The sequence below is a fragment of the Triticum aestivum genome, chromosome 3D (assembly GCF_018294505.1).
Source record: "Triticum aestivum cultivar Chinese Spring chromosome 3D, IWGSC CS RefSeq v2.1, whole genome shotgun sequence".
Classification (NCBI taxonomy): Eukaryota; Viridiplantae; Streptophyta; class Magnoliopsida; order Poales; family Poaceae; genus Triticum; species Triticum aestivum.
The window spans coordinates 464835895-464857832 of record NC_057802.1 but is presented as its reverse complement, the minus strand read 5'-3'; the positions used below and the strand labels follow the sequence as shown (position 1 = coordinate 464857832).

Sequence of the window (21938 nt, the reverse complement as noted above, 5' to 3'; positions counted from 1 at the left end):
CTGCCCCGATCCAAAAGGGGATCGGGGAGAGTGGGGGGGAGTGCGTGGGGGTAGCAGTGAGTTAGGGTTTCGGGGGGATAAGGGAGTGGGTGGTTCGGCCGGTTGGGCCTTTGCCCAGTTGGACCGGTGGCCTGCTGGGTCGAGGCCCAGTTGGGGGGGTCTTTCTTCTCTTTTACTTTTCTGTTGATCTTCTTTTTATTTATTTCTTTTCTGTTTTCACTTATCTCTTAAGTTTATTTAGTTTTATTAATTAGTGCAATAGATCCTAAATTGGTAGTTCTAATTATACCACAAGTTGGGAACTTTAAATAAAGTAGTTTTCATTTGTTTTAATTTTTTCAAAGCGTTTAAATAATTGTTTTTGCTACCATTTAAAACATTTTAGAGTAGTCTAACATTTTATAAAAGTGTGATTTCTCCACCATAAATACCTATGCATTATTTGGCACAACTCAAACATTTTAGTTTTAGTGTTTGAAAACTTTTACCGTTTGACTTGATTTTGAATCTGAATTTGAATCGGTTTCAAACTAACGCAAGATTAGGAACAATAACCGTGGTGACGTGACATCATTAACAGAGGTTTACCGTAGCTTAATTATCCGGGCGTCACAACTTCCTTCAGAAGCTTCATTTCTTGTGGTGTGCTCTGAAGATGTATGGAAAGGTGTGATGGTTGCCTTCAAGACCAACCCGAATGATTTGAGGCTCATCCGTTGGAGTGGTGCCAAAGTACTTTGCATTATATACTTGTGGACTTGCTAATTATATTGCTGTCTGTCTTACTTTGGCTTGAGCTTGCTTGCCATATAAGTTGTGTTCATCTAGTTGCATATTTAGATAACTTAGTTTATCCGTAAATCCCTAAAATTGATAATTAAGCTTAAAATTTGTAGTCTCCTAGTCGCCCTCTCTAGTCGACAGCGTCGATCCTTTCAACTTTCAATTTGTCATTTCAAGAATAGACATATCTTGCTAATATTCAGATTATAGTTTTTTTTCTCGGAGTGATCTTCAGATGCTTGTAATGCCAATAGTATGCACAAACACATGATATCAAGTCATAGTTGTAAATCCAAGGATTTGGATCTTCTTCGGAAGAAAAGGAAGTTTTACACCTTATTCGAAGATTCTACCAACAATGCTAAGGCACGACACCCAATGCAATAGTTTTGGCCAACTTTATATTTAAATAAAACACTTGCCCTTGAGTGTGTTTGTGGCTATAAGATTTTATCCCCTCGGGAAATTTCTTTGTATAATAGGATGCCCCTCTCATTCGCTATTGTTGTCGCTCGTTCGCCATACATGCCCCTTTCTTACACGCCCTCTCTTGAACGACACCATTCACATGCCCACGCGAGGACACATACAAATAAGAAAGAAAACATCAATAAAGTTGTGTTATGAGACATTTACTTTCAAATTGTCGTTTCGAGAATAGATATCTCTTGCATATATTTAGATGATTACTTTTTCCGCAGATGATGTTGGGATGACTGTAACACCAATGGTATGCACAACATACATGCTACAAGTCGTAGATGTAAAACCGGTGATTTGGATCTTCTTTCAAATAAAACAAAGATTTACACCTTTTTTGGCCATTCTACCAACGAATACATGTATGATGCTAAGGCACGACACCAAATGTAATAAGTTTGGCCAAATTTAATTTATATGAAAATTTTGCCCTCGACGTATGTTTGTGGCAGTAAGATTTTGTCCAACCATGAATTTTCTTTGTAAAATAGCATGCCCCTTCTACTGGCTGCCGCCGCTCGCCCGCCACACACTATGTTGGATCCATGGCCCGCAGGAGCATGATGCCATTCATCCACCCGTGCGCCGCACAAGTACAAATAGGGAAAAACATCAGTGTAGTTGTGTCATGATATATTTACTTTCAATTTGTCATTTAGGAATAGGTTTCTCCACGGGATCTTCAAACAATTATAAATGCCAATGTTATGCACAACACACATGCTAGCAAGTCATAGCTGTAAACCCGAGATTTGGATTTTCTTTTGAAGAAAACAAAGATTTACACCTTGTTCAACGATTCTACCAAACAATACACATGCTAAGGCACGACACTGAATGCAATAGTTTTGACCAAATTTATCTGTATAAGAAACTCTTGCCCTCGACCTGTGTTTCTAGTCAGTAAGATTTTTTTCAAGCAAAAAAATCTTTGTAAAATAGGATGCTCCACCCACTCGCTGCCGCCGCTCACTAGCCACAATTCTCTTGGACCCATGCCCTGCAGGAGCATGACACCATCCGTCTGCCTGTGTGCCGGACGCGTACAAATAGGGGGAAACAACATCAATGTAGTTGTGTTATGAAACATTTATTTTCAATTTGTCGTTTTGAGAAAAGATATATCTTGCATATATTCAGTTGATTGTTTTTTCTCTCCTTGTGATCTTTGGATGATTACACCGCCTATAGTATGCACAACACACATGCTAGTAAACCCAATGATTTTGGAACTTATTCTGAAGAAAACGAGGATTTACACCCTGTTTGACGAGTTTTGTAATTCGAGAGGATCTTAGCACTGTAGAAACAAAATACATGGGTTGTGCATATGGCAAAGGTCATTTTCTTTGGCAACCAAAGGCAATATGATTATATTGCCAATAGTATGCACAACACACATGTTAGCAAGTCGTAGATGTAAATCCAAGGATTTAGATCTTCTTTAGAAGACTAGACAAGTGCCCGTGCGTTGCAACAGGGATATAAACATTCTGGCAGATTAGCTCTTGACTGTGCGTCTATTATTATATTGATGCGCTAAAGTCTTAGCAAGTTTTTGTATGCAATCGCCAGATTTACTTGCCATTTTATTGTTAAGCACTTATTTGGTAAAAATTTAATTACTTACCAAACAAAATGTGTTTTTTGGTAAGTTAATAAAACATGAGACAATTGATTCTATTTTAGGGAGAATGGATGGGAGAAAAATCAGAGATGAGAGAAAAAAATCAAAGAGGAGAAGAAAAGAGTGGGACATATATAAGGAAGGTTATGCGAAAGTGAGGTGAAATGGGAACTTTATGTTCTTTTTAAGTAGTAGAGATTACTTGCCATTTTATTGTTAAGCACTTATTTGGTAAATAAATAATTACTTACCAAAAAAATGTGTTCTTTTGGTAAGTTAATAAAACATGAGACAATTGATTCTATTTTAGGGAGAATGGATGGGAGAAAAATCAGAGATGAGAGAAAAAATCAAAGAGGAGAAGGAAATAGTGGGACATATATAAGGTTTGACGAAAGAGAGATGAAATGGGAACTTTACGTTCTTTTTAAGTAGTAGAGAAAATGAAGACATTTCCACCTTGTTCGATGATTCTACCAACTATACATGTATGATGCTAAGGCACGACATCCAATGCAATAGTTTTGGACAAATTTATTTCTTTATGAAAATCTTGTCGTCCACATGTGTTTCTGGTGGTGAGATCTTGTTCAACCAAGTTTTTTTGTTTGTAAAATAGGATGCTCCTCTCGTCTGCTCCCGCTCGCTCCTACGCATGCCCTTCTCTTGCGCGCCCTCTCCTGGACGCGCGCCCCTCAGGAGCATGGCACCATCCGTCCATCTGTGTGCTGGACGTGTGCAGAAAGCAAAAAACATCAATGTAGCTGTGTTACGAGGCATTTACTTCCAATTTATCGTTTGAGAACAGATATCTCTTGCATATATTCATATGTTTGTTTCTACTCCATGCGACATTTGGATGATTGTAATGTTATGCTACCAACTCGTAGTTGTAAGTCCAAGGATTTAGATCTTCTTTTGAAAAAACTCGAAGATTTGCGCCTTGTTCGACGATTCCACCAACGTATGATGCTAAGGCACGACATTGAGTGCAATAGTAGTGGCGAAATTGAATTTCATACAGAAATGTTGCCCTCGTCATGTGTTTGTGGCCGTAAGATTTCATTCAACCGGAAAATTTCTTTGCAAGATAGGATGCGCCTCCCCCCCAACTCTTTGTCGCCGCTCGCTCGCCACACACACTCCTAGACCAGGACCCGGGGGAACACAACACCATCCGCCCGCTCGTGCGCCGAACGCGTGCAAATAGGAAGAGACAGCATCAATGTAGCTGCGTTATGACACATTTACTTTCCATTTGTCATTTCAAGAACAGATATCTCCTGCATGTATTCAGATGATCGCTTTTTTCTCCGGGGCGATCTTCGGATGATTACAACACCGACAACATGCACATTGCACAACACGCATGCTAGAAAACCCGAGGATTCGGATCCTCTTTCGAAGAACATGAAAATTTAAACCCTATTCGACTGATTTTTATAACTCAAGAGGATCTTATCATCTTATCATCATGGAAACAAACACATGGGTTGTGCATATGGCAAATGTCATTTTCATTGGCAAACAAAACAAAGGCAGTAGAGCGCGCCCTCAAGCAGTGGTGACTTTTCTTGCGAGAAGGGTAGGCGACTCGATGGCCATGGGCCACGGGAAGGAAACGTGACCGCTGCTCATCATGGTTAACGGCGAAGGTAGCAACGGAGCAGAGCACGCAGGCCACCTTTTTTGCCACCCCAACCAAACCGCCTCGTCCTCTTCACCTCTCCTACGCCCGCCCCCACAAACCCCAAACCCCAGTCTGTGCGCGAGTACGTACGCTCTCGGCTCTCCTCCCTCCCACTCGCACCCGCTGCCTGCCGCCGCTCGCTCGCTCGCCCACCGCGCGCACACGCCCATCTCGTGCGAGCCCCACCTAAACCGACGACCCCCGCGGGAGCACGCCGCCGCCCGCCGCCGCCGGCGGCATTGCAAGGTGCGTGCGCGAGCCGATCGTCCTCCCCTCCCCTCCGCGGCCGGCTCCGTCTGCCGCGCTCTTCCCCCTGTCGCCCGCTGCTCACGCCCCTCCCTCGTCCCCGCAGGTGCGCAAACCGCGGGCGCGGCCCCGTCTCCCTCCGCCCGCCCGCCTACCTGGCTCCGGCTCCAGCGCACGGAGAAGCGGCTCGTCGGCTCCACGGCGGTGGCGGCCATCGCTCGCGCCGCCCTGGCGCGCCCCTGCTCCCGCGTCTCCGCATCTGGCATCGTCGCGGTACGAACCTATCACGCTGCTGCACGCGCGTGTCTTTGTTTCATTCTCGCCATCTCGGGTTAATCGCAACAACGGCATGGTTTCAGTAGACCGATTGCTGTCAAATATCGCTGTGGTAGAAGGCCCAATTCGTTTGCCGATTTATTCGGGATTTTTTTCTTCAGTTAGTACTCTGTTTGCGAATTGTCTGCAACTTTGTGTGGAACTGTGGATCCATCTGCCAGTTCTTCGATTTTCCTCCTCTTGTTGCGAATTGACCACTAGGGGAGATCTTTCCTTGTCCTCCTCAAAATCCCCGTTGGGCCTCGGTTTTTTCCTCATTGTACCAAATGAAGCCTCGAGCAAGAGGTTTGCTGCGGCGGGGATCTCTAGTCTGGGGTTGCAACTTCACGGGGGTGGAGGAGGATCACTGCGGCTTCTCCTCATGGGTCTTCCTAATTATAGCGTTCGGTGATAGCTTTGTTCTTGAACAATTATTCCATATGCAAAGCTGTACTCGCTGCAGAGCATTTTCCTTCCTTTTTGGGTGTTTTTTCACGGAGCTTTTCACTGTTCCTGTCCTGTTCGTCTCCCAGAATCTTACTACTGTATTTCTACTTCTTCCTCAAATAATTTACGGAGCTTTTCTCAGTGTTCTCGTTTTCAATTCCGTTTGTTTTGCTCGCTTTGTTTGATGAAAAAAGAGTTTGGTAATTTCTGTTCCTGCAAATTCCGCCCCCGGTTTCGCCGTCGGGGCGTCAGTTCAATTAAACCCAACCCCTTCATGCTGTCTCGGGCTACGCACGTACTTTTACTCTTTTGCAGCGGGCGTAGACTCCCGGCCCACGGTTGGCTGCACTTTTGTTTTGTGCGCACACTTGAATGCAATAGAACTACATTTAATATACTTTAATCATACACGGTTGCATAAACAAATCGCTCCCAAATGATGGCCCAAATCACGGGAGAAAACATTCTACAAGTGGTACTACTACTACTCTTTTTTGAATTGTTTGGATTGCTTAGATTAGTTGTAAGCATGGTAAAGATCTGGCATCTTTATCCTGCAAAAAAGAAAAAGATCTGACATCTTTAGGCTTCGTTTGGCCTGAGTGGATTGGAGGGGTTTCAAGAGGATTTTCCTCGCGTGGGCCAGAAACCCCAAAAAAACCGTCGGCCCATTTGGTACAGGGGGTTTGGATGGGCGGATCCTCTCTAATCCCCCTTCGATCCTCCCGAACCCACGCCACTCAGAACCCTTGTCGAAGGACTCAGGGAATCTCTCGACCGAGCGCACGCCGCCAGCCACGGTGGGGAGGAGCCCCGCCGCCGGATCTTCAACGCCGCCGCCACCAAGGGGAAGAGCCCCGCCGCCGCCACCGAGGGGAGGAGCCCCGCCGGCGAGAGGAGGAGCCCGACGCCGCCCGACGCCGGCGTTACTCCAGAATACTGGCGTTCTCCCTGGCGGTAAGTCATCGCCGCCTCTCCCCTCCTCTCCCCACCTCTGTCCTAACCCTACCCGGCGAGCTCGCCAAGAACGTTGTCCTCTTCTAGCCCCTCATCGACCCTAACCCTACCCGGCGAGATTGCCGTGATTTTCTGATGGTGATGGTGATGGTCTGATGGATCTTGGGGGATTGACAGTTTGTAAACTACATTTTTCACCGTAGGTGGTGATCTGATGTTGATGGTGATTGAAGTGTGGTGTAGAGCTGTTAATTAGTGATGGTCTGATGTTGTGGTATCTGAAGTCTAAACGACATCTTTCTTGTTTGTAGCCGCTGTTTACTAATTCATGAACAAATCTACTGCCTTCCTTTCTTTGTCATTTGTATTTGTATATACTGTATACTCTGATTTGGGTGCTTGTTCTGATTTGTATTTGTATATACTGTATACTCTGATTTAGATTTGTCCTTGCACTAGCGACTGACATAGCAAAGTGAATCGTCCCGCCGCACAGGTCAACCGGGACAGAGAGATTCACTGGCTTTGCTGGTGTGCATTATGATGTTTCCGAGATGAGATCACTCGGCAAAATTTTACAAATGGGTTTTAAGGATACCTGTTTGTAAAATTTTACAAAATTTCCGAGTGGAATCAGTGTTTGGCAATAAAGGAACAGTGATGATACATGTTTGTTTAAGTAATATAGAGTATAGTTGTTCTTGCTGGATCGAGAGCACCTATGCTAGCTTAGATATGATACATGTTTCTTCCACAGCCCAAAGGGGATTAGCTTCTTCTCAGCCATTGGAGTAATGGACAGTGGGTGTATTTAGACTAAATCGTTCGTTTCCTTGGCTTGGATCAGCACTAACTAAATGTGCTGCCTCCAGTAGTGCAATAACTCACTCTACAGTGCATCATAAATTGTTTGCTCATCAGACTTTGTTGTGAGTTTTCTCTTCCACGAAAAAACTGTTCGGTCTGGAAGTTTCTGTATTCTGTATGTAGTTGGCTGATTTTGGAGCAATGGATTGTGTTATGAATGTGTAATCTCTCGCTGCTTGTTGGTCTGAAGAAATATTCATGGGACTGCCCAGTAAATGTTCAACGTTACTTGCGTGTCACATCAGATTCTTCTTGCTTTTGTGTTTGTTACTATTTGATTTAATCTGGAAGTAGTTCTGTACCTCTTGATGTAACTCTAACAAGGCCATGAAATAATTCATACTATTTCTTCATTGTACTTTTCCCTTTGCAAACAGTCTACAGTCTCTGAAGTTGAACGGAGCTTGCCTTTGTTCACTTTTTAATTTTGTATTTTGTGATGGAGGCGCTACGGTTCCATATGCACGATCTATAGTTGTTGTTAAAAAATCTCTGCCATGCAGTTGTGCTCTTGATAGTAGTAATAATGTACAGTAAGATTTTAGGTCGATGATCCATTTCATATAATTCCTTGAAATATATCTGATCATTGTTGTTTATGCAAGGGAAAAGTCTCTTTGTTTGCTGACATGAATTTTGTTTTCCCTCCAGGTCCCACTGAACCAGGTTGAGAAGTGGAACAAGCAGAGGAAGAATGTGACGTTGGCAGGGTCCCTCGAAATCGTCTGTTTGAGAGTCTCGGTTGCTTTTGTGTCTGTGCTACTGCTGTCTTATGGTTGGAATTTATGCTCCTGTCATGTACTCTTCCAACAATAGTTAAGCATGCAGAACATCAAGTGATGCTTTTTTCTATATTGCATAAATAGTTAAGCATGCTTATGTATTCTCAGCATGCTTTTTTCTATGTTGCATAAATAGTTAAGCATGCTTATGTATTCTCAGCATGCTTAAATATACGCATGTCTTGCCTAGGACTTTTCTCTATGTTCCAAGTCATGCTGATGTAAGAGAATATGTTGCTGTTATGTGACAGCGCAATTATGTGATGATATATTGATTCCAAGTCAAGCAAATTATGTTGTTCATGTGAAGAACTGTTGCAAGATTAGATTTTTAACTGTTTTACAATATTTTAATTCAATATGGCAATCCCTTTCTGTCAAACAGTGTTTTGTACGGAGGGGGATTTGAGGGATGTGTGGCTGGAGGGGGATTTTGAGGTTTCAAGGGGATTGGGTGAAAGAGGGGGATTCACCAAATCCCCTGGAATCCTCTCCTCCCAAAACCTCCACAATCCCTTGCTGTCAAACAAGGCCTTAGGAGAAATGCTGGCAGTAACACGTTTTGCAATTTCCCCCCGCAAGTTTGTACTATTGTCACCCATTGCCTCTCTGAATCGGTGGAGGTGTATGCAGCACGATTCTTCTGTGCTCAGCTTGCGTATGTGCCGCCACCTGCTGAATCTCGTGGGGAAGGGGATGTGTGTGGGAGTAGTCTTTCTTGTGCCCTGCGGTCCGTCGCTTTTCCTTTCCTCCCTGTGCAGGAGGTGGCATCCCTGCCTGCCTGCCTTGCATTTATGATGCTGCATGCTTGGTTTTGTGCCATCTGATCTGAGATGTAAAGCTGCACCCCTTGCATGCAATATTTACTATAGCATTTCCCGTTATAGGAAAACAGTGGAGTGGCTTGTGAATTTTGTGGTGGATGGATGTTTCATGGGCATCCTGTGTCCTACAGTTCGACTCCCCTGCTTCTTGGGCTTTAGGGAGGGTTTTTTCCACTTGTGCTGCTGTTTTTTCTCCTTTGTGTTTCCTGGGTTTGTCATGCTACTGTGCACTTTTTTTTGGACACAACACCACTGGCATTGTACCGAGTCTCTTGGCTAGATGGTAGGGGGCAGTGCTAAGTGAGAGTATTTGTAACTCGTGGTTCTTCAGTTGTGCTGTATGATTTTGACTGTACTAGGATGGGCTTGCTTGTTTACTCATTCTTGTACCTTGACCTGAGCATTACTTACATGAAGCTGACTGCTGTTTCTTATTTTTCTTCAGGAGTTCAGGGTGTATTTCTGAGGGGAGCGTATGAACTTCGGTTGAGTTGAGTTTCGTCTGCTGTAGTTCCGTTGTAACTAACAGCAGCAAAGAAAGGGCGTCATGTTTGAGAAGGTAGTCAGTGTAAATCCCTGCTTGAGCTCTATCATTGCACAACTTTTGATTGCTCATTTACATCAAAGTGTGATTAAAATCTACAAGTTCTGTAATAAACAAGCCATTTGTTTTGAAGCCTTGAACATCCAGTCTGGCTCAAATAAATAAAACCCTGAGTATCACTTTGATTGCTGGTTCCTCATATGCTAAAGGAAAAGTTGAATTTCTTTTTGTTCTGGATCACATAGAATATCTCATTTTTTTTAGCATTGACATAGTGAACATGACGAACTTTTGACATGTCATGTGCTATGTGGTTCTTTGAAAGCCACTGACATGTTTAATCTCTTATGCAGATTGAACATCACACAAGTCCAAAGAACATAATAGCAATGGGATCTCGAAGCATCTGCCTTCTCATTCTTCTTGTGATCTTCATCCCCAGTTCTGTCATGTCTGAATCAAGTGATATAAAAAGTTTATTCACTCTGAGGCACTCAATTGCTGAAGAAAAGGGTTTCCTCCGCAGCTGGTTTGATTCAGAAACTCCCCCTTGCAGCTGGTTAGGTATAACCTGTTCGGGGCGTAGCGTTGTGGCCATAGACTTGTCCTCCATGCCACTCTACGTCCGGTTTCCTTCATGCATTGGGGCATTCGAGTCGCTTGTTCTGCTGAACTTAAGTGGGTGTGGGTTTACCGGTGAGCTTCCGGACACCCTGGGAATTTGCAGCGTCTTCAGTACCTAGAACTGAATGATAACCAGCTTACTGGGCCCCTGCCTCCCTCATTATATACCTTGAAGATGCTGAAAGAAATGGTGCTTGACAACAACTTATTACATGGACAACTGAGCCCTGCAATTGCTCAGTTGCAGCATCTCACCAAGCTGTCCATATCCGGGAATTCCATCTCTGGTGGCATTCCTACAGAGTTGGGCAGTCTGCAGAACCTAGAGTTCCTGGACCTTCACATGAACAGCCGAAATGGATCAATACCAGCAGCTTTTCGTAATCTGTCTCAGCTGTTGCATCTTGATCTAAGCCAGAATAACCTCAGTGGATTAATATTTTCTGGAATAAGCTCGTTGGTGAACCTTATGTCACTTGATCTGTCCTCAAACAATTTTGTGGGGCCAATACCTAGGGAGATTGGTCAATTGGAAAACCTTCGACTGCTGATTTTGGGCCAAAATGCGTTCACCGCTAGCATTCCAGAAGAAATTGGTAATCTGAAGCGGCTTCAAGTACTTCTGCTCCCTGAACGCAAACTCACAGGCACCATCCCTTGGTCAATCAGCGGTCTTGTAATTCTGGAGGAATTTGACATATCAGAGAACCACTTCGATGCTGAACTCCCAACATCAATCGGTCTGCTTGGTAATCTGACACAGCTGATTGCGAAGAATGCAGGGCTCAGGGGGAGCATACCGAAAGAACTAAGTAACTGCAAGAAGATTGCTCTCATAAATCTGTCATTTAATGACTTCACTGCTCCATCCCTGAAGAACTTGCAGAACTGGAAACTGTTGTCTCTTTTTCTGTGGAAGGGAACAAACTATCAGGCAATATTCCAGATTGGATAAGGAACTGGGCAAATGCAAGATCTATATCGCTGGGTCAAAACTTGTTCAGTGGACCTTTGCCATTGCTGCCATTGCAGCATCTGCTCAGTTTCTCTGCAGAAACCAACCGTCTCTCAGGTTCTGTCCCTGCGGAGATGTGTCAAGACAACTCCTTGCAAACACTCATACTGCATGATAACAATCTGACTGGAAGTATCGAGGGAACTTTTAAAGGATGCACAAACCTCACCGAGCTGAACTTGCTAGGTAACCATCTTCATGGAGAGATACCAGGGTACCTGGCTGACCTGCCTTTAGTTAGTCTGGAATTGTCCCTAAGCAATTTCACAGGAATGCTGCCTGACAGGTTGTGGGAGTCATCAACTCTTTTGCAGATCTCTCTCAGCAACAATCAGATTACCGGCCAGATCCCAGATAGCATTGGTAGGCTGTCCAGCTTGCAGAGGTTGCAGATTGACAATAACTATTTGGAAGGACCCATACCACAGTCTGTCGGCTATCTACGAAATCTGACTATTCTGTCTCTGCATGGCAATGGGTTATCTGGGAACATTCCAATAGAACTCTTCAACTGCCGAAACCTTGCTACACTGTACCTGAGCTCTAATAATCTGACAGGGCACATCCCGAGGGCCATATCTAACTTGACATTGCTCAATAGCTTGATTTTGTCTTATAACCAGCTCTCTGGTGCTATTCCTGCTGAGATCTGTGTGGGGTTTGAAAATGAGGTTCACCCTGACTCGGAGTTTGTGCAGCATAACGGCCTTCTTGATCTGTCATACAACCGGTTGACTGGTCAGATTCCGGCAGCAATAAAGAAGTGTTCTATGCTGATGGTGCTAAACCTGCAAGGCAACTTGCTAAATGGCACCATTCCCTCAGAGCTTGGTGAGCTGACAAATCTTACAAGCATTAATCTGTCTTCTAATGGATTAGTTGGACCAATGCTTCCTTGGTCTGCACCATTGGTACAACTTCAAGGCCTTATTCTATCAAACAACCACCTAAATGGCACCATTCCTGTTGAGATAGGCCAAGTTCTTCCCAAAATTTCAATGCTAGACTTGTCCGGTAATGTACTTACCGGAAGTCTACCCCGGTCTTTGCTGTGCAACAAATATCTGAACCGCCTGGATGTCAATAACAACAATCTCTCCGGGAAAATTTTATTCTTTTGTCCCATGGATGGAGAATCCTCAAGCTCACTGCTGTTCTTCAATTCAAGCAGTAACCATTTCTCAGGGACCCTAGATGAGTCTATCTCGAACTTCACACAACTGTCTTCTCTTGATATCCACAACAATAGCCTCACTGGAAGCTTACCATCAGCACTCTCTGATCTCAGCTTTTTGAACTATCTTGACCTCTCAAGCAATGATTTCTATGGTGTCATCCCTTGTGGTATTTGCAATATATTTGGCCTCACATTTGCCAACTTCTCTGGTAACCACATCGACATGTACAGCTCATCAGATTGTGCAGCAGGAGGTGTTTGTTCCACTAATGGCACTGGTCGTAGGGTGGCTCATCCATCTCATCGAGTTCGAAGATTAGGGATCATTTGTATCCTTTCACTTGCTGTCATCATTGTGTTAGTACTTCTGGTGTTTTATCTGAGACACAAACTATCGAGGAACAGTTCATTGGTTATTGTGCCCGCTGGTAAGGCCAAGGCTACCGTTGGCCAACCTCAAGTGATGAGCTCCTAGGAAGGAAGTCACGGGAACCTCTGAGTATCAATCTCGCAACTTTTCAGCATTCACTGTTGCGGGTCACCACTGATGATATACTGAAAGCCACAAAGAATTTCAGTAAAGAACACATCATAGGCGATGGTGGCTTTGGCACTGTCTATAGGGCGGCACTCCCTGAAGGTCGGAGAGTTGCGATCAAGAGGCTTCATGGTGGCCATCAGTTCCAGGGTGACCGTGAATTCCTAGCTGAGATGGAGACAGTTGGAAAGGTGAAGCACCCAAACCTTGTTCCCCTGCTTGGTTACTGTGTTTGTGGCGACGAGCGGTTCCTGATCTATGAGTACATGGAGAATGGGAGTCTGGAGATATGGCTGAGGAACCGAGCAGATGCAGTAGAAGCACTTGGATGGCCTGACCGTCTGAAGATCTGCCTCGGTTCTGCCCATGGGCTTGCTTTCCTTCATGAAGGATTTGTGCCTCATATCATCCACCGGGACATGAAATCAAGCAACATCCTGCTGGACGTGAACTTCGAGCCGAGGGTCTCTGACTTTGGCCTCGCAAGGATAATCAGCGCGTGCGAGACTCATGTCAGCACCGACATCGCCGGTACATTTGGATACATCCCCCCAGAGTACGGGCAGACAATGAAGTCCAGCACGAAAGGCGACGTGTACAGCTTTGGCGTTGGCGTCGTCATGCTGGAGCTGCTTACAGGACGGCCACCTACAGGGCAAGAAGACTTGGAAGGTGGTGGGAACCTTGTCGGCTGGGTACGATGGGTGATCGCTCGCGGGACGAGGAACGAGCTGTTTGATCCTTGCCTGCCAGTCTCAGGCGTGTGGCGGGAGCAGATGGTGCGCGTGCTCGGCATGGCCCTGGACTGCACGGCCAGCCGTGGAAGAGGCCAAGCATGGTGGAGGTGGTCCAGGGGCGCATAGTTCTGGCCTCGTAGCACTGTTCTTGACAGTGATGTGATGTAATAATGTAGGATGATGTTAGGTAACTTGTAGCTGTAGTTGGGACAAATGCTGGAGATTGTAAAAGAGATAAACCAGTGTTGCTCATGTTCAGGCTGTAGTTGGGGCAAATCTGTTGTATCTTAATTCATGTACTGTGTGTCAGTCAGTCATAGCAGCATGGGTGTTCACAAGCTCTGAACATGGTTGTGCTGAAAGTTCACTTCTCCTTTCTTTTGTTTATGCATTTTAGAGGAACTGATAGTTCTAAGATCATGCTTTTTTGGTCTGTTTGCTGCTGCTTCCGCTTCAACTGATATTTTTTCTGTATCGTAGTGCATCATAGTCTGGTACCGGTTATGCTTATATGTTCGCCAGAATATGCTCTTCACTCTTTCTTTCAGGCCATACCATACTGACAGTAGTAGTATGTATGGCCAGGCCAGCTGAACCTTGAGCACTTGAGAATTCAGCTACGGAAACGTTAGTTTCAGTGCAATCCATGCCACCATATGCAAGACAGCAAGAGGTTCATACTTTGACAGGCCATCAGGAACACCATTAAGGGAAACGATATCAATGGTACAAGAACAGATGGGGTGCTTGGTTCTCCTTCTGTCGATCTGCCGCCGCATGGAGATTGGCCGGCCTTCCAGCCAAAGTTGTTCTATGCAGATTTTGGAAATACCTCATGCAAAGCTGTTGAATCTGCAAGCTTGTCTGCAATGGACTGCCTCCAGGAAACGAAAACAATAATTGTCGACGATGATGCAAACTTGCGGCCTGAAAACTTGCAAAACGAAGCTTCTGGGAGCAATGAGCGATGCTCACTTCATCTGAGAAAACGTATTGCAATTATGCAAAAATGATGGAGTTCTACCGGTGCCATTGCCACTTCCCCAGCTGACGACATGCCGGGCACACCGCCACTGTAGGTGACTCCTGGTTATTTTCCTTTACTTTCCTTTATTTATAGTGTGTTGATTCCAAACTGTATAATGTTCATTTCATAGGGACATCCTGGAGCACCTCGTCAGCCATCGCTACCCGAGCAAAGCACAGCTTGGTACAGCTTGGTACCCGGCCTTTTAACACACATGATGAAACAAAGTACTCCTATTATTCTTCGTCTCCTTATTTGGTTATTTAGACTGATTATTACAAACACTAGATAGAATTAGACAAACAAACACTAATGAAACAACGGCATTTTTGTGTCACTAACACAAAACTGTCAAACACCATGGCCACAAGTGTAGGCCGCCCACTCGGATTAAAGACCCAGCAGAATAGCCAGACTGAAGAAAAACACTTATCAGAACTATCAAGAAGATTGCAGCTGTGCCAACCCACCCTTTGAAAATCATGTGCTTTGTATGTACTTCCTCCGTTCTGAAATGTTACATACAGACCAAAATGAGTGAAGCGTCTATATACATCCGATCTTAAAAAGTTAGAAAATCTTATAATTTGGAACAGACGGAGTACTATGTAGGTTCTGTTTGGACTGCACTATAGTCGCGTAGAGCTATCAAATTTCCAAGCTTTGTTTTCCTTGCTACAGTAAAGCATTGCCATGTTTATTCTAGTAGTATGAAATGTGCTACAGGCTTATCTGCTCATTAGCCACCTACATAACTTACATCCTGCTTGCATTCCCATCTATCTCCTAGGTAATACACATTGGTACTACTATGCATTGTTCTTCTCTGTGACATTCTTATTCTCCCAGTTTGTATATAGAAAGTGAATCCGGACGAGAGATGACATCCCCTCAGTGATTTTGTTCCTAAGAGACAACTTCTGCTTGCGTGTGCACTCCTTTGGAACCTTGTGCTTCCGATTATCACACACTGGATTCTTATATAGTTTTATGTCCTTCAGATTCACCACTGCTTCCATGACACATCTGGCATAGCTAGCAAAATTTTCTTCTGCTTTAAACCTACCATAGATTCTGAGCTCAGCCAGACTGGTGTTTGAAATTAGATGCAGATGGTTCCCACTCAAGTCCTTTGTCCTTCTCCTACGCATACCTCTTCCTCCGCTTCCCCAATATCATTTCACACCAATGATTCCTCACCTGCATTCGCTCAGATAAAAACTTCCTAACTGGTCACAAAAAGTTTGAACTTCTAAATGAGACAATAGGCTTTGCAATTCCAACATGAGGTTAGCATAGATACATAAGGTGGAGCAAAAATGAGAATTAAAGAACCAGTACAAAGAGGTTACCATGATGCCCAGTTCCTTAGGTTGGATGCACCTTGGAGTATGAACATTGTCCGGGTGAGATCGCATTCTTCAGAAATGTTAATCAAATTCACAAGCCTTAGTTTGTGGGACACCGGCTACAATTGTCTTCGACCTTTTGGTTTGACCCAAATCTGCAAAAAACGGGATAAAGCAGCATTATGTTAACCAAAAATAATGATTACAACCTCTCCACGACACACATCACGCTGACAACATTGTGGACTTTAACTTGCCTTTTCGCATTTGAAGTCCAAATGCAGGTTGCTTATGGCAGTTTTACCAAGCAACTCGCTTAACTTGAGCATCTTGTGCCAAGAAAGACCAATATTGATGATGCTCATAGTCTGGAGCAGAGCAGAAGGGGTCATGTTGAGATTTAAAACGATTAAATTACACTTTTGTCAGCTTCGTACCCACTTAAGATCAACTCTCTTAGAACTGGTAACAGCAATCACTAATTCACTGAGTTGCGGGTGTTCCACTTCCAGCAAAAACATAATCCCCATGTTGCAGCGGTGGATGCTGAGGAACTCCAGTTGCTTGCATATACTGAAATTTTTGGGGAAATCTGATTCACCCAACCTCAAATTCTCTAGCGTGAGGCGTGAAAAACCACCAAATGTGTTTGGACACGAATCAAAGAAAGACATGAACTGCCTCCCATAAGTGCACTTTGTCAAGATTGTAAACTCGACCGAAGCAACCTTTTGTGTTGCTATGGTGTTGGCAACAGTATGGCCAATGAAAATAGACTCATCTCCCAAGTAGAATCCAACGCGCAACAGGTGAATGGTATGTAGACTTTCAGCCCTTCTTTTCAGTAAGCTCCTGGTTGCTTCAAGCACAGATCATCTGTTATGACCATTTTTGAGAGCATAGCACGGATCTCTTTTTTTTTTGAACCAGGCTGACCCCCTTTCCATTACATAGAACGGAAATACAATCTGTCCAGGAAACATCCAGGAGAGAAGAAAGAGAGGTAGCGAGTTCAACGCACTGCCAGGAAACCCACCGCACTCGCCCGCCATCGTTCACGAGTGCTATGGGGCGAAAACCTGACAGCACCAAAATAACTAGCTCTATTACATGCCCAGATCAGAGCGGCACAAACACCATAGCACGGATCTGCTTCCAACATCTGGAGAGGACGCTGGTTCTTGCGGCATCAGCGACATCAAGTCGCTGGATGATGTTGAGCAAAACTTCATCAGGCAACTTGCTGAGCCAATCACCTTGGTTGTCCTCCTACATTTGACATGGAAACAAATCAGAGTTGAATTCTTATTAAGCCTCAGCACAGGTGCAATTTGGTTATTTTCCACAAACATAGATACAAGCTGCATACTTTTTCCACAAACAAAGATACAAGTTGCATACTTTTTCCAAACAAGAAGGTCAGCTCGCTTCTGCTCGGCAGTATGATGCTTTCGTTGGTTTGATTTTTGTGGAGCTGAAAATCTTCCTCGGCAGTATGATGAAGATCTTGTGGTTAAGCCATATGCACTTCTACGGGATCATTCATGCCCAAGTCTATCCATCGCTCACAGCTTTCCATCTTCTTGGATAAGCGGCTCAAGATGGGTCTCTGAAGGATAATAAAGTTTGTGCAGATATAGAAGTACGAGTAATGGTGTTGCGGCTCCGGTCTAGCTGCAGTATCTTTATTGAAGCTTTCGTAGAAATTCCTCTTTCAAAAAATATGATCGCAAAAAAGATGTATATAAGAGATTTCACTGAAATTCTTGGTTTTAAGAGTAAGGAGTACTTTGTACTCCCTCTGATCCACAATGATCTTAGATTTCTTTATGGAGGGAGTAGTTTTTAAATCATCGATCCAAAGCATTGTTAGACTGTCGTGTTTGAATAAAGTTACATGTATTTCTTTAAAGAAGTGCATAGTTAACCTCGCCGTGGCTGATCCACAATGTTCACCATAACACTTACCATTGTCTCCTGTGAAATCGACACCAACTCCACCGGATCACTGATCCTGTCGCTGGCTATCCATCAAGGCTGGAGCGAGGGTCATAGTTTTCTTCTCCGACTCTAGGTACCTCGGTCGCCAAACTATAATCGCTGCTTCTCGACGCTCATCACGCCTCCCCTCGTCTTTGACGATACCACCGCCACCATCTCCAGCGGCTCGCCGATCCAGCCACTGCACCTAGCTCCAACGAGGAGTATTTGATGATCGTCACTGCGCCAACACCAACTTAGAAAAACAACCAGGCCTCAGTGTCAATGTATGCAAGGGCCGGCGCCATCGAGCAAGAAGCAGTTGATGCCAATGTCCCCGCAGAGACGGTCACATGGACGCCCAAAATGGTGTCAACTGGGGTTTCATCAGGAACGCTCAGGTAATAACTGGCAGCCTGCAGAGTCATTATTAGATGGGTTGGTATTTTTCTTTACCCCCATTCTTAGATTGTTCGAAGCTGACAAGTAAGCAACCCTCGTTTTTCCAAGCATTGGCTCCAAACTCTAGCATGTTAAAAGCAACAAAAATATACCAGGGAAACCAGCATCCCACAATGTACATACCTGCACTAACATTTGACTACATCAAGATCAAGGATGTGAGGCGCCAGGTACCAGTTCTCTCCAGAGGATCAATGCCTCAGCTGTCAAATCAGCATCACAGAGGTAAGAAAAACTACGTTAATGTAAAGCTATTTTCCCTGTTGTCTAAAGAAGACCGCAATCAGTTGGTAAATAATTTGTCTTCAAAATAACATGTCTATTTGCCTCAAAAACGAAAAACAGAAAGAAATTATTTTATTTCAAAAAAAAACACAGAAAGAAAGCATTCATATAGCATGTTTACTATTAGCATCCGGAAAAGAAGAAACCGAATTATCCAACTTGCATATAACTTGGTCGCTGCTATACATACAACACAAATGTACCTACACAGCCAACATAAATTATACAAGTACGGATGCACTGACCTTTATCTCGCTGCACATACATCTACCTTTTGTTGCTTTGAATTTGCTTATCACTATCGTACCGCCCTTGGTTAAGTTTTGGCAATGTCCAGTAAATCACTGAGCGGTGTTTCAGTTTACTAAAGAAATTTCATCAGATTTCCACCAGAGGGTGTGCTTCCTCTTCCCACTTTCTCAAGACAAACATACAACATCTGAATTTGCACAGAAACAAAAAACACATGCTTGACTGCCTAGGTAAAAAAGTTACTGGTCGAGCTTCCCTGTCTTGCCTTGGCATTCAGTAGTGCTTGGGAGACCGATTCGTTTGGTTGTAGACCAGCCCGCACCATGTCCTTGATAAGAGCTTCAGCTTCCGGGCATTTACCATCATTACAAAGACTACGGATCGTCAGGCCATAGCTAGCGAAATTTGGAACCAAGCCATTCTTCCTCATCTCCGTGATTAATTTCATAGCCTTGTAGGAGTTCCCTTCTCGTCCATAGCCAAAAATCATAATGTCATAGATCACACTGTTCGCCTTAACACCTTTCTCCTCCATCGACTGGAACAGCTTCCTGGCATCCTTCATTTTCCCTTCCATGCAGAGAGCATGCACCAAAACACCGTAAGTGCGCACATCCACCTCCAAACCAGCCTTCCCCATGTCCGCAAACATCTCAAAAGCTTTGTCCATGTCACCGCCCCGGGCCAATGCATCAATCAGTATAGTGTAGGTCCCATTTGTGGGTGCCAGTCCTCGCTCCTTCATGTCAGAGAACGCCCTGTTTGCACGGGCAATATCTCTAGCACGGCAGAACCCCGCAATGAGCGCATTGTACGTCAGAGCGTTGGGCTGGTGCCCCGCCGCCCTTATTTGGTTGGAGAAATGCAAGGCATTGGACATCTGCCCAGCCTTGCCGTAACCATCGACAAGGAGGTTGAATGTCACGATGCTCGGGCGGATGCCCTCCTTCCGCATCGTCTCCAGCAGCCGGGCGGCGTCCTTCATCTTGCCGTGCCTGCACAACCCCGCGATCAGGGTGTTGTAGCTGACGGCGTTCCGCGCGACGCCCTTGGCGGGCATTTCGTCGAACAGGCGGCGGGCGCCCTCGAACTCCCCCGTCCTGCACCACTCCCCGATCAGGACGTTGTAGGTGTAGATGTTCGGCTCGACCCCGCCCCTCCTCATCTCCTCGAAGAAGGCGAAGCCCTCCTCCCTGCGCCCGCGGACGAAGTGGCCGTGGATCAGGGCGGTGAAGGTGACCTCGTTCGGGGCCAGCCCCAGGCGCGGCATTGCGCCGAACACCCTCCGCGCCTCCGCCAGGTCGCCGGTCCTGCAGCAGGCGTGGACGAGCGCCGTGCACGCGGCCACGTCCAGCGCCCCGTCGCCCGCCTTGGCGCCGCGGGCGAGCTGCGCCAGCGCCGACCGCAGCTCGCCGGCGGCGCAGAGCCGGCGCACGGCCTCGGCCGTGGTCGCGGACATCGGGTTTTTGGTTTGTTTCACCTGACAGGGCTTTTGCTACCCTTTCTGGAGTGGAAGTTCAAGTTGTTGGTGGGTCATCGATGCCGCGTTGCACACGGCCAGCAGACGTTGCGCAGTTGGACGTAGGATTGAAGGCCAGAAACGAAACTGTTCCTCCTGATCTGTTGTGTTTATGATGAGGAAGAAGGAAGGAGCTTTGGGGATTCGTTTTGAGCTGCGTCTCTTGCAGGCGCCCTGGTTTTGTGGAGCCTAAAGTTCATATTCACTCACCATTTCCAGTTCGTTTCAGGTAATGTGTACTGCTAGAGTCTCAGGAAGGAAACAAAAAAGCAAGCACGGGTAAAAAACAATGGTCGCCCACCTTGTGGTCGTGGAGCCTTGCGCTCTACCAACTGAGCTAGACGGGCTTGCTGATTAAAATGCACTGAAAGGTTAATCATTGCATGTCTCGCCAAAAAAAAAGGTTACTCGTTGCGTGACCTTGAAATCTACTCCCTCCGTCCGAAAGAAAACTGGTCGTGTACCACCATATACTACTTGCTCAGTGGATACGAACTTGGGCACTATTAGTCGAACTCTTTCGTACGCATACATAAATGCCACCATGATCCCAACTACAAGATCTTTTCAAAGAATGGAAAGGAATATCGTCATCAACTATGCACGCGACAGCTTGCAAGGAGAACAAGGAAACGTTTGTACCTGGCCTCCCCTTTGCAGCTTCGCATCTTTCCTTTCTGGAGGGGATTTGACGTTATTCATCAAGCACACCCTTTTCGCAGCTAAGAGCCTTCGAACCAAGGGAAAGCGATCAGTCCGAGAGCGCAAATCTTATGGAAGGATCCGGAATAAAGGGAGGCGTGTTATTGCCCTTGCCACTGGCCGATGGTGTTCATTTCCGGATAGCGGTTAACGTCGCGGGCACACGTGTTGGGCATGACGAGGGACTAGTCCCGATCGCCACTTTTGTCCGACGAATAATAAACCCATCACCACAAGTCCAATACCGATACGCTCATCGTCACCAACCACGGCACACTCAGCCCAACCCGGTGGCGGTGGGGCCGTTTTCGCGTCGCGGTCGTGGAGAGGCAAGCAAAGCAAGGCAAAGATCGCAACGTATCTCTCCGCACACCCGTCTGTCGACCACCCCGCACGCTCGCTCACTCGCAAGCAGTCCACCAGTCCAAGCCCGCAACAAACCTCAGAGACCTTCCACTTCGACGTCATTCTATCCCATCCCGTGCTGCCCCACACGGCCACGCCCACCGGCCGCCCCCGCAACCAGACGCCAGAAAATACCGAGTCAGCGACGGCCGAGCCCGCTTCCCTTCCCACGGACGGAGACGGAGACGGGCCCCTCACTCCAAAACCTCTCTTGGATTCCAACGCGCCCGAGCAGCAGGGGGAGAAGGAAGGAAGGAAGGAGGTCCACCGCCCACCCCCACGCCGTGCGCGTCCCCCCTCCCCT

General features: G+C 45.7%; 1 protein-coding gene, 1 long non-coding RNA gene and 1 pseudogene across 2 annotated transcripts; 1 reads left to right on the top strand and 2 right to left on the bottom strand.

Annotated features, from left to right (window-relative positions):
• Nucleotides 1-5121: 5121 nt before the first annotated feature.
• LOC123079710 (leucine-rich repeat receptor protein kinase MSP1-like) lies at nucleotides 5122-14034 on the top strand (annotated as a pseudogene).
• A 1292-nt stretch (nucleotides 14035-15326) lies between these two features.
• Nucleotides 15327-16183, bottom strand: LOC123079709 (uncharacterized). Its single transcript, XR_006438096.1, has 2 exons — nucleotides 16033-16183; nucleotides 15327-15880 (listed from the first exon to the last, which is right to left on the bottom strand). It is a non-coding gene; the product is annotated as an uncharacterized lncRNA (long non-coding RNA).
• A 2723-nt stretch (nucleotides 16184-18906) lies between these two features.
• On the bottom strand, nucleotides 18907-20886 carry LOC123079708 (pentatricopeptide repeat-containing protein At4g11690). Its single transcript, XM_044502508.1, has one exon. It carries the CDS (start codon nucleotides 20465-20467, stop codon nucleotides 19235-19237), a length of 1233 nt encoding a protein of 410 aa, XP_044358443.1. The 5' UTR covers nucleotides 20468-20886; the 3' UTR covers nucleotides 18907-19234.
• Between the last annotated feature and the right edge of the window lie 1052 nt (nucleotides 20887-21938).